The 24,419-nt window shown below is 38.2% G+C and overlaps 2 protein-coding genes across 2 annotated transcripts in view; one reads left to right on the forward strand and one right to left on the reverse strand.

Moving 5' to 3' along the window:
- Positions 1–24,419, reverse strand: part of efna1a (ephrin-A1a) — a 305,299-nt gene that overhangs the window by 212,454 nt on the left and 68,426 nt on the right. The gene's annotated exons all lie outside the window — the stretch shown is intronic.
- Positions 14,658–24,419, forward strand: part of si:dkey-266f7.9 (uncharacterized protein LOC100006223 homolog) — a 66,160-nt gene continuing 56,398 nt past the window's right edge. The window contains exons 1-3 of the mRNA XM_056268387.1: positions 14,658–14,929; positions 15,577–15,664; positions 15,988–16,578. Coding sequence (XP_056124362.1) covers positions 15,609–15,664; positions 15,988–16,578 — 647 coding nt within the window. The 5' untranslated portion in view covers positions 14,658–14,929; positions 15,577–15,608. The remainder of the gene's footprint in view (positions 14,930–15,576; positions 15,665–15,987; positions 16,579–24,419) is intronic.

A 24,419-nucleotide genomic window follows, 5' to 3' on the forward strand; every position in this document is an offset into this window, starting at 1 on the left:
AGTCAATGGCTAATGTCAACTGTTTGATTACCAACATTCTTTAAAATATCTTCTTTTGTGTTCAACAGAAGAAAGAAACTCATGCCGGTTTGGAAAGCTCTCTGTTTATCCAGCACCGGCTTTGGAATCATGATGACAATTCAAAAGCTACCCGGCTGTTGTAGTCTACTGTCGAGTACGCTCCAGCTATCGGCAATTGTAACGCTTGCCGTAAAGCAAGTCAAATTTGTAGTTTTCTTATGTCTCATTCGGACTACAGAAACGCGACCCGATCTGGCAATCTTACATAGCGTGGATATATCAGATAAAGGGCCGCAAAGCGGTGGCTTAAGTGCATTTCACCATGTCACGACTTGATGAACCACTGAAACGATTTTGAAAACATTATTTTAAGGTAAAAAATCTTACTTAGTGTTGCTTTAAAGGAGCCGCCCCTTATAACCTTTATGTTGAAACTTAATTTTGACATTTTTCATTATCTGTTTGTGTCTCAGGGGATATGTGGCCTGTTTAGGGTTAAACTAATGAAGCTAATTAAGATTTTTTTTTTTTTTTTTTTTTAATAGCATATTGTGCACAATATTTATACATATCATTATTTTATTGTAATATACTATATCACTGTTTTAAATTGCGGCTCAATTTGACAGCCAGCGAGTGAGCATCCTGCATTTTCTTTGTATGGAAAAGAGCAGCTTTGACAGTTTGACATCTTCTACGAGAGAAATACATACATGTTTGGAGCAACATGAGGGTGGGCAGATAAAGATTTATCAGTTTAAAGCGACTTTTCTGAGGAAAGTGCAACTCGATGGGACTGATCAAATTTAGACATGTGAAAAGGTGATTTCCACCACAAGATTTTAGAAAAAACAACATGTTTTTGTTACTATATTTTGGAAGACAAAATCCACTTGGCTCATAAATCTGAGGGGGCGCGTTTGAATGGGCATGATTCTTCTGGTGGTGAGAAAAGCAGCAATTTGGTTTGTGTAATGTTTTGACATTAGACTAAATATCAGATTACTTTCATAACAGAGCTTGCGTGTTTTCCTGAGTGAATTACTGACATTTGCACATTTGTTAGTGCAGCAGGAATGTTGCAATGTAATGAATTTGTGCTACCTCATTAGTATTCATCCACATTTTGTAATGCAAAGCTTTACTCAGTGAAGTGTCATGTTAATCAAAGGTGGTAAAAATAGTATAGCCTTTAATTTTTCACAAACTACAGCACCTAGCTGTTTAATTTAAATCTTTGCTCAAGCCTATGAGAGGTTGAGCCAGTGTATTTTCCCCTTTACACTTGACCGCGTCATTTTGTGATCCATCGAATTGATCATGGTTTGAGATGTGAGATCTGTCTCTCTGTAATTATAAAGCCACATTCAGTACCCATACTGAATCCTCAAAGTGTCAATTCCCAGCTAGTTTTAAGACCCTCACATTACCCACAGCTTTAACTCGTCCAGAGCTGAGATTGTGTGGCTTTATCATTGCCTTCATTGCGCTTCCTCTATTGCTTATGCTGCTTATTAGCAGAGCTCTGATCTGTAGGAGTGTCACTGTAGCCTTATGGGAAATCAATGGCTAATCAGAATGAGGGTCATCCAAATCTACCATAGTGATTCTGTCACGGTGGTTCTGGAGCCAAATTAAATGCAAAGTAAATACATAAGGGCTCGGATCTATTAACATAAACAGTCTGGGATATACAACTCTGCTTAACAAAGAAGTAATGCGAAAGAAACCGGTCCTGCAAAGAAACCTAGAACAATCCCTTTGAGGATTCTGTGTTTGTTTGGGTTTAATGAGTTTTTTAGTGTGGTGTGACACATGGAAAGTGCTTCTGTTGAGACTGCTTATCTCGGCTTTATCTAAGAGATAGAGGGATGGAGAAAAAGCACCCGAGAGGTGAAGAGTGGAGAGGCTCGCTTGTAATGCATACGGCTGTGCACTTGGCAAAAACCGAACCAGTTCGATCGCAAATCGTGACGGCACTTCAAGCGTCTTCGACCTCAACCCTCAACGTTGTCATAGAGAGACACTGAGAAAACAAAATCTGTTTAATTTAGCCGAGTGGGTTATGCAGCGCTATCAAAAACCTCGCAATGGCTGCTTATTACTACAAGGAGCGCTCGATGACACAGAGGAGGACGATGTTTTCCAGCGAGCCGAGTCGCACCATGCTATTGATTGGCCTGTGAAGAGGTCCTTGTGCAACAAGAGCCAGTGCTCAGTCCTCCATTACGTATAATTGCGTTGTGTATCACATCTGTCGCATCAGCCCCGGCATAAGCGATGAATAAACAGTGACAGTAATGTCTCTCCTTTGTTTAAAACTGTCTTCTGTCCTTTTTTAATGCTGATGATGGTGCACTGCAAAAGGATCCAGCAAGCCTGATGGTGCCCTCGGGGCAAATATAAACAGAATTCATTACAGGATAAATATGCAAATGTTTGATCAGAACCTCCTTTTTTAAAAAACAACAAAACACCGAGGTCCATATGCACATGTCTGTATTTATTCGCCCTCATGTTGTTCTAAACCTGTATGCTGTATTCTATTGGAGAAACACAAAAGGAAAGAAATCTTTACATAGCTTTTGTCAAACAGTGATTTTGTTTGAGTTTATTGTGACTGCAACTGTCAAGCGTCTTCGTCTTGCCCATATTCCTGTGGCTTGTCATTGTGGCTTGTCATTCCTCCGGCGAATCACCCGTTTAAAAAAAAACTCAGAACAGAGGAGAGTCTGCTGGCAAAAAGAGAACGTGACAGAGCTCGTAATAAAACAAGAATCAACATTGGCTTGGCTTTTCAGAGATGGCGAGAATTGAGGGATTTGAAATGTTGTAAAAGCGACACTGAAATGGCGTTTTTATTACTTAACACTTGAGTAAGGTATTTTATTAACCCTCATGTGGTGTTCGGGTCAATTTGACCCGGAGAAGATTTTCTTTTTCCCGAAAATACTAGTTAATGTTATCGCTTTGGACTGAAACTTAGTGACTTTGTTCCCAAACAGTATAACTAAATCTCTTTTTTTCTTTCTTTTTTTTTCTTATTTTTTTTGTGGGGGTTTTGTTACCTTGTTACACTTGTGGTGTTCCCGGTCAAAATGACCGTGTGTGTGTGTGTGTGTGGTAATGTCAGATGGATAAATGTATTTAGATGCAGGTTAGGGTAGGATCAAATTTCTCTCTGTGGAAAAGAATGTGTGTACTACTCAAAAAACTTTGTGTGTTTTAACGTGTGTGTGTCTGGGTAGCGTGTGTATAAATGTATCGATACATGCACAGGTCCAAGGGCTCGATGTTTGCAAGCACACATGCTCATATGTGTACATGAAAATAATGAACATGCTCCTGAAAACTAAATTGTTCTGTTTTTTTCAGTCTCTCCCATTCACTTTCAATGGTCGGCCATTGTGACCATTTTTGACCATGCCTACTCTCAGATAAATGAGGCCCACGATTAATCAGATGCAAACAGAAATATAAAACCAGTCCTAATTGAAAGTGAACAAGTTGACAAAAAGATTGAATCCAAGATTGGGTGAAAATATGGTATAATGAGTGATTTATAAGCAATTTTTTATAGGCCGGTCATTTTTGACCGGGAACACCACAAGTGTGACTATGTGCCATATTTTTTACAAAACAAAAGTTTCAAAACAAAATTCCTGGTGAAAATTTTAAGTTGACTAGTGTGATCAACAATACCAATTTTCTTCAGATTTTATTTAATATTTCCAAAATTAAAAAAAAATTAAAAAAAAATTACTCAAAAAATGAAATGCCTACTCTCAAATAAATGAGGCCTATGATTATTCAGATGCAAATCAAAATATAAAACCAGTCCTAATTGAAAGAGAACATGTTGACAAAAAGATTGAATCCAAGATTGGGTGAAAATATGGTATAATGAGTGATTTATAAGTTTTTTTTTATGGGTCGGTCATTTTTAACCGGGAACACCACAGGTGTTATAGGGTTTTAAACACCACATGAGGGTTAAGCAGATAAATTGCTACATGTAGCTCTCTAGAGTTGATTGTAAAGCGCTATCTATTGTGAAGGGTCATATTCATCCGCAGTCACGCTAACCAAAACAATGTTCTTCCGCAAAATGCATACAGTTTGTTTGTTTGATTGTTTTTCGTACCTTTAAGAATAAAGTCAAGTAAAGCAATATCAACATAAGTTGATTCAGCCAATTTTGTGAATATCTGTCTTGTTCTTTTGTTATTATTATTTTAACATGGCCCTAAAATGGCATTGCACATTACTAACATGCCAGAGCAGAAATGCTGGTTTGGTATATCTCTGAGGTTGACATTCCATGAGCTTTGCTGGCTTAAATTTATCCCTGTGATTTTTCCTAACCCTATAATTTACCTTCAGGAGACTGCACAAGCACTATATGTATTGACTTTAGCATTACTGAGTAATAGAGATAAATATTTTCTCAGTAATATCATTTTGATTATATTTGATCATTTTGATTATCTGGAATGCAGTAAAGCTATAATAAAACACCTATTTCTTTGACCTTTTAACTGACCTATATTTTGAAGATGAAAAGATATTTTAGGACGATTGAATTTCAGATATTATAAAAATTTGTGTTCCTTATTTCGAAAACGATATCCTTTTGCATTAAGCTATTTCGCATTTCATTTTCACAAACTGTTTCTAACCAAAAGGTCAAAGTCGCAGATTGCTGTAAATATCACTCCAGAGCTAAACATGTAAATAAGGCCAGAGTTACACAAACACAAACACACTGACAAATGCATACAATTGCACAACACTTCACACCGAGGACCAATCAGACAGCTGAGCCGACCTCACTTGCCACTGGGGCTTTGCTCCTGCCTCTGTTTGACATGCTGGGCCCGTCCCATAGGAACATGCTTTTATAAGGCAAACGTTTAGAATTAGCATTTTCTCAAAAGGGCAGCGAAGTCCTCTTGTCAGGAATGAGGAAAGGTCACCAGGTTTCATGCTGAATCGAGACTCCCCGATTGCTGTGATATCACTCCTCTCTCACAGTCAGTGAGGGCGCCAGAATTGAGAGATGACTCTGTCTCTATCGTCGGTGACATTACGAGGGTCATTTAGCACTCAAGATTGAGAGCCATAATTGGTTGTGAGGGTCCGACACTGAAATATGGCTAGTGTCGCCGAAACCATGAAGCATGGGCTACATCCATCCAGAAACAGTCAGGCAGTCACCCTAGATCTTGGCTGGGAGGAAAAGCCGAGAGGGCGGGCGCTGAGGCATGCCGGCTCAACTTCCCTGTGTCTGCCTGCCATCCTGGTGGGGTTGGTAAAGCGTGGCACGGATGTCTCTCTGAGAACCAGCTAAGACGGGGTCTCCTCAGAGACCACCTCTGGTTAGGAGGGAGGTGTGTATCTCTGTGCTTGTGTCAAGGGGGGAGGTGGGTGGCGTTTGATGGGCTACATGCTTACACGGATGAGTTAGCTAAGCCGATAGATAACAGAGACATGGAGTGGCTTTAAGAACGAGGCGAGGGTTCAGAGGAGGAGATCTCCGGCTATTGTGAGTGTAATCATTGATAGAGAGGGCAAAGTCATACTTCAGAAAGGCTTCCAGGCTTAACTTCAATTCCAGCTCTTTTTTTTCTTTTTTTTTTTTCTTTTTTTTTACAGAACGGAGACCTCACCCTATACTGCATGTCTACCAAAGGACTGAATATGAAGCTGAAATTAACCATTTCAAATCATTTGGGGAAGAATTTTACAGATTTACGCCATCCCAAGTAACACAAATGAAGATATATATGTATAAAAATGATATGCTACAGTTCAAAAGTAGGATTAAAAACAGTGATGATGGGTACTATTGATTTAAAACAACTTTTAATACAAATTTTAATATATAGTATTTTAAAATGTGATTTTTGGCAAAGCTCTTTTTTGGCAGTTTTGTAATGGCAACACTCCAGTCTTCAGTCACATGATCCTTCAAAAATCATTTTAATATGCTGATTTGGTGATCAAGAAATATTTATTATTATTATAATTATCATTGTTGAAAACAATTGGGCTGCTAAAGTTTTTTTTAAACCGTGATACAACTATTCAGGTTTCTTGATCAATAGCATGTTCAAAAGAACAGCATTTATTTGAAATCTTTTGTAGCATTATAAATGTATTTTCTGTCACTTTTGGTTAATTTAATGCGGTTTTGCTGAATAAAAGCATTATCTTACTGACCCCAAACTTTTGAACAGCAGTGTGTATTATATTGCATATAGTACTGACAGACAAATGATATTTTAGTAATTATGGGATATAATAATAATTAATCGACATTCTTTAAATGTGCAAATGTACTGTATTTCTTTGGCTTCTTTTTAACTTCTAAACAAAGTTTTTTTATTATTATTTTATGATTTAGTGTGCAAGCTCTGTTTTGCTGTTGTTGTTTCTTGAGCTCACACACAATATAATTTGATTTGTGTTTGGTACTGACATTCTTTTGGGAGTTTCATCGTATAAATCATGAGTGACTGGTACTTTTGATTGATTTTACCAAACTGCTTTGTTTAAATAATAAATAAAACACAGATGTAACTGTAAAATAGCATGCTTGTGATTTTATAAATATCTTTTGACACCGGGCAGTCAAACTGCGCAGGTTCTTAATAAATGATAAGCCAGTAGAGTGCATCCTGATGTATTCCTATTATATACCTGCACATCTTGTGTATCACGACGATGTAGATATCTCACAGTGCTTGCAAATCTGTCAAATCTCTAATTCCACCGTGTGAGCTACAAGCACAGCCCATAGAAGCCATAGAGCTTCAACGCATTAAGTGTATTAGATTTCAATCTGACATCTGGTCATTATCATCTCCTCTCTCGCTCGTTCTCTTTCTCTTCCTCTCTCTGTCTTTCACATACTCCATCTCCATAAACAATTCCATTTGAAAACCTCTGCTGCTGCTGTCAGCGTCTGTCTCTCCTCTCACACCCTCCCTCCTCCTGTTGGTCCTGTAGTTTGTGCGCATACATCGGAGCAGGTGAGTAAATCACAGAGATGCCGAGTGTGAGATAACGAGGCGATGGGGGATTCTCGCGGCTCCAGATGCATCGCCCAAGGCTGAATGGAAGGGGTGGAGCAAACCGGCACCAGCACAGCTGTTCACATGATGCACCATGATGGGGTCATGGATACCAATGAAGACCCTTGGAGTCTTGAACCTTTTTAAAGGTAAAATGTGGAACAGTGGAAATGACTTTCAAACAATCGCCAAACAGCAACGTTGGAACTGCTGGGATTCTCAAAGCGAATGCTCAAGGTTTGCCTGGTTAGACAGATCACACCTGTAATCTATCTGCTGTTTGTCCATTTGTGTCAGCATATCATTCACATTTTGCTGGGTTTTGTTACCGTTTTGAAATAGATTCCTTCATTAATGAATAACTACGGAACAAATGAGTAACGCACTATTAACATTCTAGTAACTACTATTTACTAACAAGGAACTCTGATTAACGAATTAGTAAGTAATAGCGCTCAGTCGAATGTGGAAGTTCACTATTACAGGTCCTTCTCAAAAAATTTGCAAATTGTGATAAAGTTCATTATTTTCCATAATGTAATGATAAAAATTAAACTTTCATATATTTTAGATTCATTGCACACCAACTGAAATATTTCAGGTCTTTTATTGTTTTAATACTGATGATTTTGGCATACAGCTCATGAAAACCCCAAATTCCTGTCTCAAAAAATTAGCATATTTCATCCGACCAATAAAAGAAGTGTTTTTAATACAAAAAAAAAAAGTCAACCTTCAAATAATTATGTTCAGTTATGCACTCAATAGTCAATACTTGGTCGGGAATCCTTTTGCAGAAATGACTGCTTCAATGCGGCGTGGCATGGAGGCAATCAGCCTGTGGCACTGCTGAGGTGTTATGGAGGCCCAGGATGCTTCGATAGCGGCCTTAAGCTCATCCAGAGTGTTGGGTCTTGCGTCTCTCAACTTTCTCTTCACAATATCCCACAGATTCTCTATGGGGTTCAGGTCAGGAGAGCTGGCAGGCCAATTGAGCACAGTAATACCATGGTCAGTAAACCATTTACCAGTGGTTTTGGCACTGTGAGCAGGTGCCAGGTCGTGCTGAAAAATGAAATCTTCATCTCCATAAAGCTTTTCAGCAGATGGAAGCATGAAGTGCTCCAAAATCTCCTGATAGCTAGCTGCATTGACCCTGTCCTTGATAAAACACAGTGCACCAACACCAGCAGCTGACATGGCACCCCAGACCATCACTGACTGTGGGTACTTGACACTGGACTTCAGGCACTTTGGCATTTCCTTCTCCCCAGTCTTCCTCCAGACTCTGGCACCTTGATTTCCAAATGACATGCAAAACTGAGCAACAGTCCAGTGCTGCTTCTCTGTAGCCCAGGTCAGGCGCTTCTGCCGCTGTTTCTGGTTCAAAAGTGGCTTGACCTGGGGAATGCGGCACCTGTAGCCCATTTCCTGCACACGCCTGTGCACGGTGGCTCTGGATGTTTCTACTCCAGACTCAGTCCACTGCTTCCGCAGGTCCCCCAAGGTCTGGAATCAGTCCTTCTCCACAATCTTCCTCAGGGTCCGGTCACCTCTTCTCGTTGTGCAGCGTTTTTTGCCACACTTTTTCCTTCCCACAGACTTCCCACTGAGGTGCCTTGATACAGCACTCTGGGAACAGCCTATTTGTTCAGAAATTTCTTTCTGTCTTACCCTCTTGCTTGAAGGGTGTCAATGATGGCCTTCTGGACAGCAGTCAGGTCGGCAGTCTTACCCATGATTGCGGTTTTGAGTAATGAAACACGCTGGGAGTTTTTAAAAGCCTCAGGAATCTTTTGCAGGTGTTTAGAGTTAATTAGTTGATTCAGATGATTAGGTTAATAGCTCGTTTAGAGACCCTTTTCATGATATGCTAATTTTTTGAGAAATTTTGGGTTTTCATGAGCTGTATGCCAAAATCATCAGTATTAAAACAATAAAAGACCTGAAATATTTCAGTTGGTGTGCAATGAATCTAAAATATATGAAAGTTTAATTTTTATCATTACATTATGGAAAATAATGAACTTTATCACAATATGCTATTTTTTTGAGAAGGACCTGTAGCTATTCAGTAACTACTATTTTTCATACCTCACTGAAGACGACTAAGAACTGCTATACAGGTTAATAAATAATATTAATTAAAGCTGCAAGCAGCATTTAGCGGTGTTCAAGCAGTTAAGGCCGTTAAGCACAAAAGCATCAAAAGACTTTAAGTTTTATTTAGCATTAATTTAACCACTGACATAATAGATGGAAAAGACCATTTACAGCCAATACAGGCAATTTACCCAACGCATTCTCATCCTTTGGCGTCATATAGGTGACGCCATATGACATTTCGTCGAAATCTTACGCACATGGCATCCTTTAGTGTCAATATAACACGCACTGTTATGGGTAGGTTTAGGTCTGGGGTAGGGTTACGGTTATGACGCCTTGGGTTCTGCATCTCATATTGATGCTAAAGGATGCCATGTGCGTAAGATTTCGACGAAATGTCCAAAGCGTCACATGTATGACGCCAAAGGATGAGAACGGGCTGATTTACCATAGGAAATATATGGTTTTAAAGCTTTTTAACAGTTATAGCGCCACCTATTGTCCGATCTCCATAAAATTTTGCATGCTTGTTAATGATGTTATGTCACATATGCTCACCAATTTTTGTAAAGTTCTGAGTTTTTATTTATGATTTATAGGGTTTTTAGTGTATTTTGACACACCCATTTTCTAAATGACCCTGTTATAGCGAATCAAAGGGCAAATTTCAACTTTTTTTCGGTAATTGATCTAGAGAGTCCAGAGAATTGTCCTAGACTGGTCTGGTTCCGATCGGACGAAAAACCAGGGACTAGTTCGCAAAATATAGAGAGATATACATGGAGTATATGGAGATATACATTTTGTCCGTCTTGAGCCAAGGATCACAGTGGTGTAAAAAGCTTGAGGCTAGGACCAACGGTCTAGGAGTTATGAGCAATTTAGTACTTTTGGTTGCTGTAGCGCCACCTATGGGCCAATTGGGGTCATACATCTAAAGAACTAATAATAATTTGGATCAGTATAAGTGAAAAGCTTGATACCTAATATTGACTGAAGTCATTGTATGCTTTTGAGGTTTTTGTAAGGTTTTGGACAGTATTGACTCAAGTGTTACTACATCTTTCTAAAGGAACTACAAATTATTTGGATCAGTATTCTAAAGTGAAGATCATAGGAACACACTAATGACTCAAGTGTTACCAAATCCATCGGAAGGAATTACTATTCAAAATTTGACAAAATTCTCAAAAGCTTAAAATGACTTTAGTCAATATTAGGTAGTTATCATGGTTTTCACTTTTAGAATGCTGATCCAAATACTTAGTAATTATTCATTAATGAAGGAACTGTTACCTTATTGGTAATATATCGTTATCTTTTTCAGAATGTATTTCCTTGGAAATTAACCCATGACTTTGGCGCTGCTATATGTCTGCATCATATCCTGACTGAACTGAAAAGTTCTTTACTGGCATCAATGGTTCCATGAAGAACCTTTAACATCCATGGAAACTTTCCATTGCACAAAAGGTTCTTTACAGTAGAACAGGATTTTTTAGATTATTAAAATGTTCTTCGCACTAAGAGGAAAATGGTTATTTTAAGAACTGTTCACTCAAAGGCTCTTTGGGGAACCAAAAATGGTTTTTCTATGGCATCGCTACAAAAAACCCCTTTTTGAACTTTTATTTTTAAGGGAGTCATGGTCAAGACCCAGATTTATGCATGTTTTTCATAATGTATAACCAAAGAAAAATTGCAACTGTTTGTTTTGCTGAAATATAATGATACTTGCTCTCAAAGTTTTGTGTTTAAAAGGCAAACAACAAGACAAGGAGAGTTTTATTGTATTGGCTCAGATTCCCAAGACACTTGCTTATTTCCCAACAGGTCTGAAAGGAGAACAGGATAAAAACAGGATTTTATGTCAGATTCAAACAGATTTCATTACTTCAATAAACAATCTGACAGGAAGTCAGTGTTTTATAAGGCAAGTAGACAAACTGTTGACTGACCAAATATAAAAGTTTACGAATCAGCCTTTGAAAAGCCCATATTGGTCCTACTGGGAATGTTACATCCAAAAAGCCAAAGATATGCCTCTATTTGTTTTTGTTTTTATAGATGTTTCATTATTAATACAGGTTCCTAAAGCAGGGTTATGACAGTTCACTAAAACTAAATCCATTAAAAAATTGTTTTGCCACTTGAAATAAAATATAAAAAAGTATTTTATTGAACTTAACTCGTTTCAGCTAGTTGTCAAGACAATATTTCTCATTTTGATTTAGTTTAACTTGAATATAACTTAAAATAACTAAAACCGAAAAAATAGACTATATAGGAAAAATGTATAAAATGGCAAAACAAAATAAAAAGCCCTTTAAATTAAGCATTAATTATTATTGTTAATTAATGAAATTTAAAATGAAAATGGAAAATATAAAAATAAAAAACAAATAATAACTATAATGGCAGCTCAGTGATACTAAAATAACACTGTCTTAAATACAATTGTCATTAAAAACACTGAATTAGTTTTGCTACAAAATATCAATACTAAATAGATCAACAATTGGTCTATGTAGCAAAACTACATTCTAAAACTTCTAAACTTCTACATTCTAAACTTAAAATAAAAGGTATAACTTGAATAAAATGAGCCTCTTCCAAATGCATAAATGCGATATGATTGATTTCAATGCACAGTCAATAAATACACCCACAAACTATAAATGCCTAAAACATAATGTTAATTTATAATGTCACTTTTTAACCTAGCCATAATGAAACCTTGCAAACAACATTGACAATCTGAATTAAACATATAAGTGATTTATGCTCTAAATCCACCAGAAACACCAGCAGTATATCAGCAGATTTTGACAGATGTCACTGACTTCAGCTATTCCCTATAAAGGAAGTATTTATAAAAATGTTGTTGCTTAAACTACTTCCTCCGCTATGAATCTCTCAATTCCCTGCACAAGTCAATAGAGATTGAATCACCAACCCGATCTCACGGCAATTGGTATGAATGTTACGAGGTGGCTAATTCGTACGAATTCATACGACCTCACCCGTACGAAGTAGTAAGATTTTTGCAAAATCGTACATATTTTACGAGTTGCCAAATTCGTATAAATTCGTACGAATGACCTATCCCTGACCCCGCCCATAAACCTAACCAGACAAATTGTAGGAATTCGTGAGATTGTACGAATTAGTCACCTTTTAATCACTCGTACGAATTCGTACGAATTGGTCGTGAATCACTCATCTTCGCTCACTTTGCACCATGTATGGTTTAGACAGAGCAAGTGATAGAGAAGCAAAATAAAGTTTTAATAAAGGTCGTTTGAAGGATTGGACGTGGGGACCAAAGACGCTGAAAGACACTGCTACACTTTGAACTTGCAATTACTCCACCATTGAAAATGACAGATTAGAATGATCAACCAATAGAAAACGACTGTTTCCCTGTAATTACAAAACAGACAGAGACAAAAAGGAAACAAAGGGCATAAAGCATCACAATACACATCCCGTCACCACAGACACTAATGAGAAACCGATAGAGAGAATGTGGGGACGGGAAAGATAAACGGGTAAAGCACAAGTCTGTTCATTTAGAAAAGCTCCAAAGACGTAAAAATGATTATCAACGTTCGTTATAAAACTCTTCATAATTGGTGTCAGAGTCCAGTTTAGATTTGAAAAGAAATTCTAATTGACTAATGTGTTGGGGGAATTTGTGTGGAACAATTGGGACAAAGGACTTAGGAAAGATGATATTTGTTGAAATTTGTTGAACCTCTTTAAAAACACGGCTTTATATAGCAGAACCAGTGCAGATCAGAGCAGACTGTTTGTTGTGTGTCAGAATGAATATTGTTTACTCAGGTAAAGTCATATTACGATTTGCTTTGTTAAATGCTTGATGGCCTCAACACAATATGCCACTGCATACAAGCAAAGCAAACAGAAGCACAATTACAGAGAATACATTAGGATTAAAGGGGAAACAAGGCACATTTTCATTTTAATTAAATATGTTTATTATTTATTTCAGAAGATATGGCTCAGGGAGCATGGGGGATAATCAGTTGATTTCAAAAGCATTATGGGAAATAGAAGAAGCGGAATTGAGATGCATAGATAACATCATGCTGGGCATTATTATAGTGTTTCACTGTTAATTGCATTTGAGCTTTTCAAACTTAAAACTTGAAAAAAAAAAAAAATCTGAAATGCAATAAAATAGTAATTTTGTGACCATAATGTAGCTAGCTAAACACAATCAGCAGGGCAATAAAAGAAATGAAAGTTGACTTCTTGTTTTCTTTATTTGAGAATGTTTACATGCACATCACAATTGAAATTAAGCTCATTAGAACCTGATAAATGTGTTTTCATGAGATTACATGTTTTAATTTTTCTCCAGTATTGACGCCAGTTTATTAAGCAAATCACTTGCATTTTTTGGATGAAACGTGTCTATTGTATTAAGAAATGTAAGTGTAAGTATTGCTTCATTTATTTGTCGGCTTGCATTCACATCATTCTCTAGGGCACAGCTGATTGGTTCCTGCTACAGAACCCTCCACCTTCCCCAGCTCCACCTGTATAGATCTGCTATGGGTAATTAATGTATGCTACAGTATATTGTACAGCAGCAGCATGTCTTACTTGCTCACAGCAGTGTGTCGTGTATGTATTGGCAGTAGCAAGTCCCGTACTTGCTCTGCAGTAGCACCAATAACCAACAGCAGCAGCGGCGTTGCAGATCGATTCCTCCAAGACCAAACATATTAATGTTGTCATATCCATTATCATGCCGAGGACAGTTTCATGACAGAAATAATTGTTTTCCATCACCATATTCCATTAGGGGCTCCGTACACATTAGCTGGTTGGACAAACAAACTAGCCGTGGTACATGGCAAGATTAAAGGCAGCAACTCTGTGAAAAAATAAATATATTTTTCACATTCAAATTACAAATGGAGTATCCTAATTCTAGGCTGTTTTGTTTCTCTGAATATTAAACCCACTTTCCAAGGTTTGGTGCTGGGGACTGTACTCACAACAAAGATGTTTGCTATGTAAGTAAGTAAACTTTGTTCCTTCACCCCTGGGGAAAAAGAGAGCTGATAGCTCACAGAAAATGTAAACATATATTTTCCCACAAACTCTGGAAAAAAAACTTTGGCCATGTTTATCATACGTTCAGGCTCATGTTTATTCACTCTAAACCTAGATGTTTATTCTGGGAGATAATGTAATTTTAATATACAGTACATATACTGTAGTATACATCAACAGGGTAATATTTTACTTTTAGCTTCATTCCATACACTTGTAGAACTTTTCTATTTCTACCCTTTTTGTTTTTGTTTGTCTCATTAATAAACATATACATTGGGTATAGTGAAAACCTTAAAGGGAACCTTAAAGCAGTGTACTAAAGATTTTGAAATATGCTATCATATATTAAGGGAAATAAATTATAACTGATCTGCAGGGCAACTGAGTTTTGATTGGAGCATTTTGTCCACTCTCAACGAGTCAGCTTTTTACAGTACACTACACTATTAATAGGCACAATGACCCCTCAAACAAAAGGGTCAGTTTGTAGTGGTGCCTCCAACAAGCTCAAGCCAGAACTGTGTACTCGCAAAAAAAAAAAGGGTAGGAAACCAACAGCAGGCTTTACAGCTAACCTGACACTGCCTAGGTGGTTCTTTGTGCAACGGCATCACAGACCTCTTCGGGTTCACACGGTAAAAGATCACTTCTCTGTTTGAACATAAGTATTTACCAACACAGAGTTTGTTAGAAGGTTTATACTTTTGCAACAAATCCAGCATACATATACTTTGGAGTCCAGAAGTCTGTAAATCTGGAATGTTTTTTTTTTTTCATTTCGAACTGGAAATAGAATATTTAGAACAAAGTGACTAACATTTGAATAAATTATGTTAAATGATTCAGAAATGGACTAGTTCTAAATCACTAATCAAATAAATGTGTGAAATTGATCATACGAACTCTTTTGTAGACGGCCAGATGTTCTTGCTTCCATCGAAGCACAAAATGCTCTTTGGAACATCTGAATTTATCCTGGAGAACATGATTATCAGATTTTTGTTCTTGTCAGCTTAAAGCAAAAGGTCACAAACTAAATACTTAGTTATTCTGAAATTCAAACAAATGTTTCAACTTTTATGAAATTATATTATCTGATATCATTTGTAATGAAGAAAAAAATATTAAATTAGAAACGACTGCAAATGGAAGGAGACTTTTTGGACCCCATAAAAGAATTACCAAATGTCTGGTTTTTGTGTAGGGTGATGTCATACCACAAAAACGTGCTATATAATTATCACGAGTGACAAGTGAATTATTGTAATGATTATCTGTACAGTAAAGGATCAGTGAGCATTGAAAAGGCTCATTATGGAAGGCACCAGAGGACACATTTTGCAGCTAATGGTGATGGGCGTTTTGCTGGGGTAAGGTTCTTAATACCCATAATTCCAAAACCTCTTTCAAAGTATCCTATATAACAAATTACAGTTCGTATTCCATTTACGGTACAGAAATCCATTTCACTGAGAAGAAAAGACCTCCATCTGTTAGCCGCATAGTGCTTTTATCTCAGACTGTTTCGCTTTGTCATACCTGCTATTATTGTGAGCAAATGAACCAATTATCTAATTTCATTATAACCATCCATTATAGATAAGCATGATGTTTTCACAGTAATCTTGTATCTTTTTAGTAAGACAGATAAGAATGCATTTTTCCCACCTCTCACCTCTGCTTGACCTCATAGCACGGCCTTCCCAGTACACAGGGCCGTCCAGACACCTGAGTATGACGACACCTCCACGCCTGAGATCCTGAACCCTTCCTGGATGGCCACCATCCCTGACATCTACTCCCTATCGGATGTGACGATGCCCGGCACACACAACACCATGGCCCTGTACGGCGGCTCACTGTCCGAGTGTAACTCCTGGTCCCTCGCTTTCCAGCTGCGCGCCGGGATCCGCTTTCTGGATATCCGTGTTCGGCATGCGAAAGGAAACTTGACCATCCACCACGGAATCTCGTATCAGTATGCTCACTTTGGGGACGTGTTGATGGACGTGGTGGCTTTCCTGAGAGAGTATCCTTCGGAAACCGTGCTGATGAGGCTGAAAGAGGAGTTGAGTAACACGCGGGATATCTACGGGGCAGTTGTGCGCTACATTAATGAATATGCGCACTGGGACCTGCTGTGGCATAGTCGCGAGATGCCCAGCATGGGAGAGGCGCGAGGAAAGCTAATCGTACTGCAAGACTTCACCGGCCCTGACCTGGGTATACTCTACAACTCACTGGACATAGCAGATGACTGGAAGGTAAGCACACACTTGAAACAGTTAACCCTGGGTTATTCTAAACCCTGGGTAAGCAGAATCCTGGGTTATCTTGCTTAACTGTTCACATTGCTCATTATTGACCTGGGGTTGACAATTAATCCTGTATTCATAAGCTGCTGTTTCACACTGTGCGTACCGCAGAACCGGATTTCACCAGATGCAATATATTCCTAGATCATCATCTTTGTTGATCATGGAACAACATTTCCAATCAACCAATCAGATTTGAGGGACACGTTTACGGCTTATGTCAAGTTTAGGCTTACAACCAGGGTTAGGTGCTTCTACATTAGTGCTATTTACCATCATTTCCCTCTGATTTTAGGGATAACTCATGGTTAGGGTTAGGTTTAGGGGTAGGGATATGGTTAGGACTAAATATTCGGACAGGAATGTTGTTCCAGGATCAACAAAATATATTGATCCAGGAAGGCGTCTAACTCTGCAAAATCAGGACGTGCGAACATTCCTAAACCCTGGGTTAACGTCCATATTTGCATATTTTTGGTGTCACTGATTGGTCGAACGGCGCACACAATATTCAAGATTCTTTATTATTATCACTATACTAAGGTATAGCGAAATTGGAGGAATCCTTACAGCGTCATCACATATAACTCTGTGCAAGCTAAACGTCTAATTTAAATGAATACAATTGAAGTCAAATTCCAAAGAAACAATACGATAATAATCAATATACAGTACAATACGTCAATAAACAGTATGCCATAAGCAATACAACGCAAAAACAATACACACAAAACCAGTACAAGCAAGGCGAACAGTCAAATATTGGACAGAAATATTGAAATGAAAAAGAGGTAAGTGCAACAGAATGTAACCGAATTTGAATAATATAGTGTAAACATATACTAATTAGACACACTGAGATATACAGAGGGTGTTGTTATGTCTCCACAAAGGCTTGGCATGGCTCATCCTCATATTATATTTTGCCGACTGTACTATCTGTAGACTTTTCGGATTATTAAGGTTAGAAAGAAACAGTCTCTGTCACCATTTGACATTTTCCCCCTCAAACGCTAAAACTATGTTTTTACAATGTGCTGTGTTTCTGTTACTGTCCAAAGTATGTGAATATTAGGAGGAGGGTTTCATAACCCGGGTAAAAAGCAGTGCTAACCCCGCTTCTGAACTAAGTGTTAAAAGTTCCTTTACCCAGGGTTAAAAGTTGTGTTTAGAATGACAATAACCTGGGGTTAAGCAGTGTGAAAAGCCATATTGATGGATTTGTAAATATGGGAAGATTTTTTCAGCATGTTTAATGTCATAATGTAATTTATCATCTAATTTTTCTGAACCAACAAATGTAATTTCCAAATTTTAGATTCATGAAGCAATGGTCATGGAAATGAGATTTTAAACATTTCCACAGAGAAGGAAATGAATAGTTGAAATAAAGTCGTTATTTTTGTTTGTTTTTGCGCACAAAAAGTATTCTCGTCGTTTGATAAACTTAAGATTGAGCCACTGTAGTCACTTGGACTATTTTACCGATGTCTTTAATAACTTTTCGAGGCCGGCAAGTTCAATCCCTGAAGAAGCCTATGGACTAGTATGGAGGAGTGATCCAGCTCTCAGATTTCATCAAAAATATCTTAATTCGTGTTCCGAAGATGAACGAAGGTCTTACGGGAATAGTCATTAAGGGTGCTTTCACACCTGCCTTGTTTAGTTCGGTTGAATCGCACTAGAGTTCGTTTTCCGAATTGGTGCGGTTCGTTTGGGTAGGTGTGAAAGCAGCAATCGCACTCGGGTGCGCACCAAAAGCGGACCAAACAAGCGTACCGAGACCTCCTCGAAGAGGTGGTCTCGGTACGCTTTCAAACGAACTCTGGAGCGGTTCGTTTGTGGTGAGAACGTGATCCGAACTCGAACAGACCCAACTGTCAGAGAACTGCGTATTTTTGGACTAAACCAGCTGCCGTAGTCAGCCGCGCTGTGTTTTATGGGATGAGGAATAATGTTTGTTGACATTTTGCACTAGCATGCAGCTCGCGGACAAACGTGGAGTTCTGAGGAGGTGCGACTTCGCCGCGTGCAGTGCATTAAAACATTTTGTTCAAGCCGCATCCTCGATTCATTATGAAATGTAATTGTTTGCCTAAAGTAATATACTATGACCAGGGATACTATCAGCCCACGCAGTCGTAGACTCTCCATAGTCAAACGCTGTCTGCCGGATTTTCCTCCTCTTTGTTTACTTCCGGGAGCTCTGGAATTTTCCCGCACGTTGATTCTGACCAATCGAAGTGCAGTTACCTCTGGCCAACGAGTGATGTGGATGTTGTCACGTGACTGCATTTTGGTTCGTTTCATCAACTCATCATCTGATTCGGACCAGAGCAATCAGTGTGGTGTGAAAAGGAACCAAAACGCCTGAAAATGATACAAAGTATCATTTTTCGCCCTTAGTCCGGACCAAATGAACCGAACTACAGGTGTGAAAGCACCCTAAGAGAATAGGGACAACCCTTTTAGACCATGCACCGGGCTCGCCGACCATTTTTCCTGTTGTTAAAATAGCAAAAGTGGATTTGGACACGATCTAAGTGCATTTGCGCCATACGCTTTACCATGCGCTTAGATGGTTAAAATAGGGACCTTACTGAACACAACCAACTCCTGTAGAAACGCTGCTATGCATGACAAATGAAAAGAATATGTGAATGAAACGGTTTCCTCTTCACTCTAGTTGTAGTGTTTTCGGTCACCATTTCACATTTCCCCCCACAAACGCTGAAACAACTGTTTTTTACAATGCGCTGTGTTTCTGTTACTGTGCTAGTCTCAGCCTCAGACGTCACACCCACAGACCGTTGGCATAACGTCTGATGCATACATGCATTCAGAAGTTTTGAAGTTGTCATCTGATTGGTTGAATTCTCCAGGATTTCCGGGAGATGTTTGAGTCGCGTTCTTTAACAGTCTGTCTGGAAACAAAGCCATCGTGACGCCAACCCCCCTCAAAAGCCTTCGTGTTTACAACTGTGACAAATGAAAAGAATGTGTTTTAAAATCGGCTCAAAATATCAATCATGTTTGACATCCTCTGACTAAATGGAGTCATATCCTGAAGCTAGAAAACCAAAGTCTGTGTAATTCATACAATGTGATTTTCTGTGGTAGACTCCGACTGCGCAAAATCTGCAGACTGAAAAAAATGATTTTTGCTGCTTGTTCAAATTGCTTAATTAAAATTAGCTTAAGCAACACAATTGCTTTACATTTTGTCCAAACTTAATTTGATTGTGTCCAATCTGCTTAAATTTATGTACAATTTAAGTTTACTTAATCCATTTGTGTTGGATTACATGAATGATTTGTGTTGCATTAACTGAAACTGGGCGGTGCATGTTACGAGAGAATAAATGTTGAAATGAAGTGTTATTTTATATTTTTTTGAGAAAATGAGAAAAAAGTTAGTGTGTAATTGTGTTTAATGTTCAATTACATTGGAATTATTAGAACCATTTAAATTACAGTGGGTTACCATTGTGGAGAAGAGTGGAGCATTTGGTTAGGCTGTGGACCGATTCAACTATGCTTATAGCAACTGCTGTTGCTGAAGGTGCATGTACACCTTAGCATTTAGGATGCTAATAAGTACTATAGGTAGCTAAATGCTTGCTATATACTAGAAAGTGAGATGTGTGATGCTAAAATACATTACATCTTCATTGGATAAATGAATATGAATTTGAATACCTGAATCACCCAATCAGGGAGCATTTTAAAATTCACTTTGAAACAACTTAATTGGTTAACTTAAAATGACTTAATTCCATGATGTTGAAGTTACATGAATAAATTATGTTTGTGTAACTTAATTGGTTCATGTGGGACCGATGTACACTATCAAATCATGTAAATCCAACTCACTTTTTTTTTTCAGTGCTGCCTCTGACTTTCTGCAACTAGTACCAACTCCTTCAGACTGTGAATTGGGGCAAATATCTGAGCAAAAGCAGTGTAGTGTCTGGAAGCCTTTTCCGTACGTACATCCGCAATGTGCTTGGATGAATTCTGGTCTCAGGTGAAGCTTTTACAGAAAGCCTTGGCCCTACGCGAGGCACTTGACTGTTAACTGGCTGTGGAACACAGCAGGAGGTAACTAGCTTTACATCTTCAATGTCACGCTTCTGTGTCCCATCATCTCTTTCCCCCGTGTCTATGACATCACATGAGTGCTCCCGTCCCTGGCTCTGCACACACCCGGGTAACAAGGCACGTAGAACGACACCCCATGAGAGGAACAGAAGGATGACAGAAAGTGTGTGAATGTGTTTAGCTCCGCGTCCAAATCGTTTTTCCTCCCTCTGCTGCATGCAGATTGGGACAATGAAAAAGTGGGCTGCGAATTTGATGCAAGACAGGCTGTGACTGAAGACGACAACAAGGCCATCAAATGCGTCGAGTGAAAGACCAGTGTTGTTACTTGGGGTAAGAATCATAAGAAGTTTAATTATTACGATTCCTCTTCCTGTTTAAAGATTTAGTTACTTAACAGTTCCATTAATGATACATTTGAATTTGAGGAAGGGGGGGATATGCAATTCTGTTGCCAAATCATTTTAACAATAATAGTAAAGCAACAGATTATGGTAACATGTTTCATTCATCCCTTATTTTTATATGATGAAATTAGTGACTTTTACAAGACGGAATTAATAAGTTCAATAAGTGAGTCTGATTAACTGCTCCATCTGATTCATAAGTGTTTGTGATTCACTAAAAAGATCCAGTTCTTGAGAGTCTTTCACTCAGTAATCTGACTTCACTGGTCACGCTGTATGTATTGCTTAAGTGAAAAAGTACTGGCAGTTTGCTTTTAATTCACTTATACCGACTCATAAAAGTCTTTTGCTCAGAATCGGATTCACGGATGGTCAGGCTGTATGATTCACCAACAAGAAAGGGCTCATATTAGTCATTCACCGGAGAATCAGAGTATGTTTACACCACAACGATGTAGTAAAAACAGACAAGTTTTTCCTTTGCATTTTTGAACAGTTTCACATTCAGACGACACATCGATCCCCGGTCAAACGGATCAGCGAAAATGACTAGAAATGCTGTATTAGGCATACAAGGCCAGTAGTTGGCGATGTCTCTTTAAAAAAGAAACACTATGCACCTATATACTCACACATAATAATATATTAGATAATATTGTGCATTTCACTGTTCAACTTTGTTGTTTTTATTTCGTTTGTCAGTAAATTATATAGAATTAAGAATTGCCATAAACAAATAGAAATGAAACGTTACTTTTTTTAATAGTTTGGTACTGTTCTGATTTGTACAAATTCATCATTGACTTTCTTTGCATGAGTCATAAGACCTAATTGTAATGCACTTACAAAAAGTGCCTCGGCACTAAATTACACTGCCATTAGGACAAATTAAACTTCCTTGTGTAATGAGACAAAACTAGTTCATCAGCTGCAGTGCTATAGACCATATAGCTATGGCTTTTCTAACAGCAAATAACTAACTTGTCCTTTAGAGAGTCTAAGTCTATACTCTGTTGTATAGTGAACTACAATTTGAAAACAGAGTATATATTAGCAGTTTTGTTAAGTCATTTCTGGAAGCTTTCCATTACACCAATGCAGGGTCATTATTAAATATTCATCTTTAAATGGCTAGTTTAACCAAAAATGAAATTCTGCCATCATTTACTCACCTTTATGTGGTGTGTGAGTTTTTCCGCCCAATTTTAGTTCATTAAATGTTCCCTCTTTCTGCAATTGTGGTTGAATTATTCCAAAATGCTGTATGAAGAAGTGTTTCGTGACAATCACAGTCCACTTTCATTCTAAGTTCATCAAAATATCTTTTTCACACAGGTTTGGACTGACATGAAGGTGAGTAAGGGTAGGTTTACATGACAACGATGTACTAAAAACGGAAAAAAGTTTTTCCTTCGCTTTTTTCCGCGTACAGACGACAATGTTGTCAGAAACGATCCCGGTTCACAAAAACGACTAAAAATGCTGTATCATGCTGTCAGGCCAGTAGTTACTTTGTAGAGAAACACACCCCAACAGACTGAACACGTAATGTGCACGATGTCACCCGTTTCACAAATTTGCGTTTTTGTTGTTTACATGGAGACGATAACGGTATTGTTTTCAAAAACTTGCACTTTAAAAAAATTCTTTCAAAACGCTGTTGTTGTGTAAATGAACGGCTAAAATGTATAAAACGTTTTTCGTTTTTTATTTGAAAACAATGTGTAAACGGCCCCTAAGCGATGACAGAAGACTGTATGCCTATTGGTCTGAGTAAGCAATTGTTTGCAATCCCATGACACTTATATGTTTTGCTGTTGACCTTTTGCTCGAAACATATTAAGCGGCATTTGAAATACATATTACAAATCAAATTTGTTTGACTGATGGATGCTGTGATTTTATATCTATCATTTTTATATTCCTCTTCCTAACTTGATTAGTGAAAAGGTCCCCTAGACTTAATGTGATAAGTGATATACAGTCCAATTTGTAATCTCCCTCTGACATCTTTAGCAAATGCTTTAGCAAATGCACAGTTCTTTTTTCTTCTCCAAGAGACCTGTGTCGGTACAGAGAGACAGCTTGCATGGTAAACATCTCGGATTATTAGTCATTTGACGCAGATGTTTAATTGAGGTGGGACCGAGGGCTTCTCTGCCGTGAAAGACTGCGAGAGCTGCACAACAAATCAAAATGTGTCATGGAAGCCGATCGGTCTCGCCGGGAACTATGGGGGAGATTCGAGTGATGATGACAACTTATGAAAAACATGGTCCGAATAATGATGAAATGAACCGAGAGGGCGAAAAATAGTATGGAGATGGAGAAAAGAGGATAATAAGACCCAAAAATGGAAAGCAGAAAGAGAAAGCGAAGGAAAAAGAAAAAGAATCGGCGCCTTGCAGGGCAGGAAATGCTGGCAGAGAAAAGCAGGAGGGGAGGCGGAGAGAGAAAAGGGGGAGATTGGGAATCATAAAAAGAGGAAAGCGCATTTATAAACACGTCTCTATAGTAACCAACTGGTAATTTGGCTGGTGGGAGAGGGAGAGAGCAAGGGAGGGCATGAGGGAGCAGCATTTACCATAGGCCTGTTATTACGGAGAGAGAGGGGGAAGAGAGCCAGGAATAAAGGGATAAAACAAGGCTAGAGAGACTGTAATATGAAAACGAGGGAAAGAGAGAAGGGCTTGCATTAAGGGAAAAGGGGTAGAGTGTAGAATACCAAATGAAGGTTAGCAATAGGGCACAAACAGATGAGAATTGAGGGAGGAAAAAAGACGAGAAAGACGAGATTACTGTATCAAACAAATTGCAATGGTCCTCAAGAACTGTCAGCCGTCAAGAGGCGGAAAGCTCTTATCTGATTTTAAATCACTCTTTAAAGGTTAAACCAATCAAATTTGACAAATTTGACAAGCGGAAGAAAGAAGAGCTTTCAAGGGACTGAAAAACAACAGTTTGGGAAAATAGTTTCTCTATTGGTCTCATCTAGGGAGATTCATTGTGCGGTTATCTCAATACAAATCTGCTTGTTTGGTATAGGTTGGGAATCAAGAACCCCGGTTTGGTTTCACTTTATTTTGATGGTCCCTTTAACACATTCTTTTTTTGACTATAAGTAAAGCAGCACATACATGTCTACTAACTCTCATTAGAGTGTTAGTAGATTGGCAGGGTTAGGGATAGAGTAAGTATGTCTGTTCGGGATCATCACAATTTAAGCAGACAGTCTACTAATACTCTAATGAAAGTTAGTTGACATGTAGTTGCAAAGTTACTTATAGTCAACAGAATGTTCA

Source organism: Rhinichthys klamathensis, unplaced genomic scaffold, assembly GCF_029890125.1.
Source record: "Rhinichthys klamathensis goyatoka isolate OS25496 unplaced genomic scaffold, OSU_Roscu_1.1 h1tg000271l_1, whole genome shotgun sequence".
Classification (NCBI taxonomy): domain Eukaryota; kingdom Metazoa; phylum Chordata; class Actinopteri; order Cypriniformes; family Leuciscidae; genus Rhinichthys; species Rhinichthys klamathensis.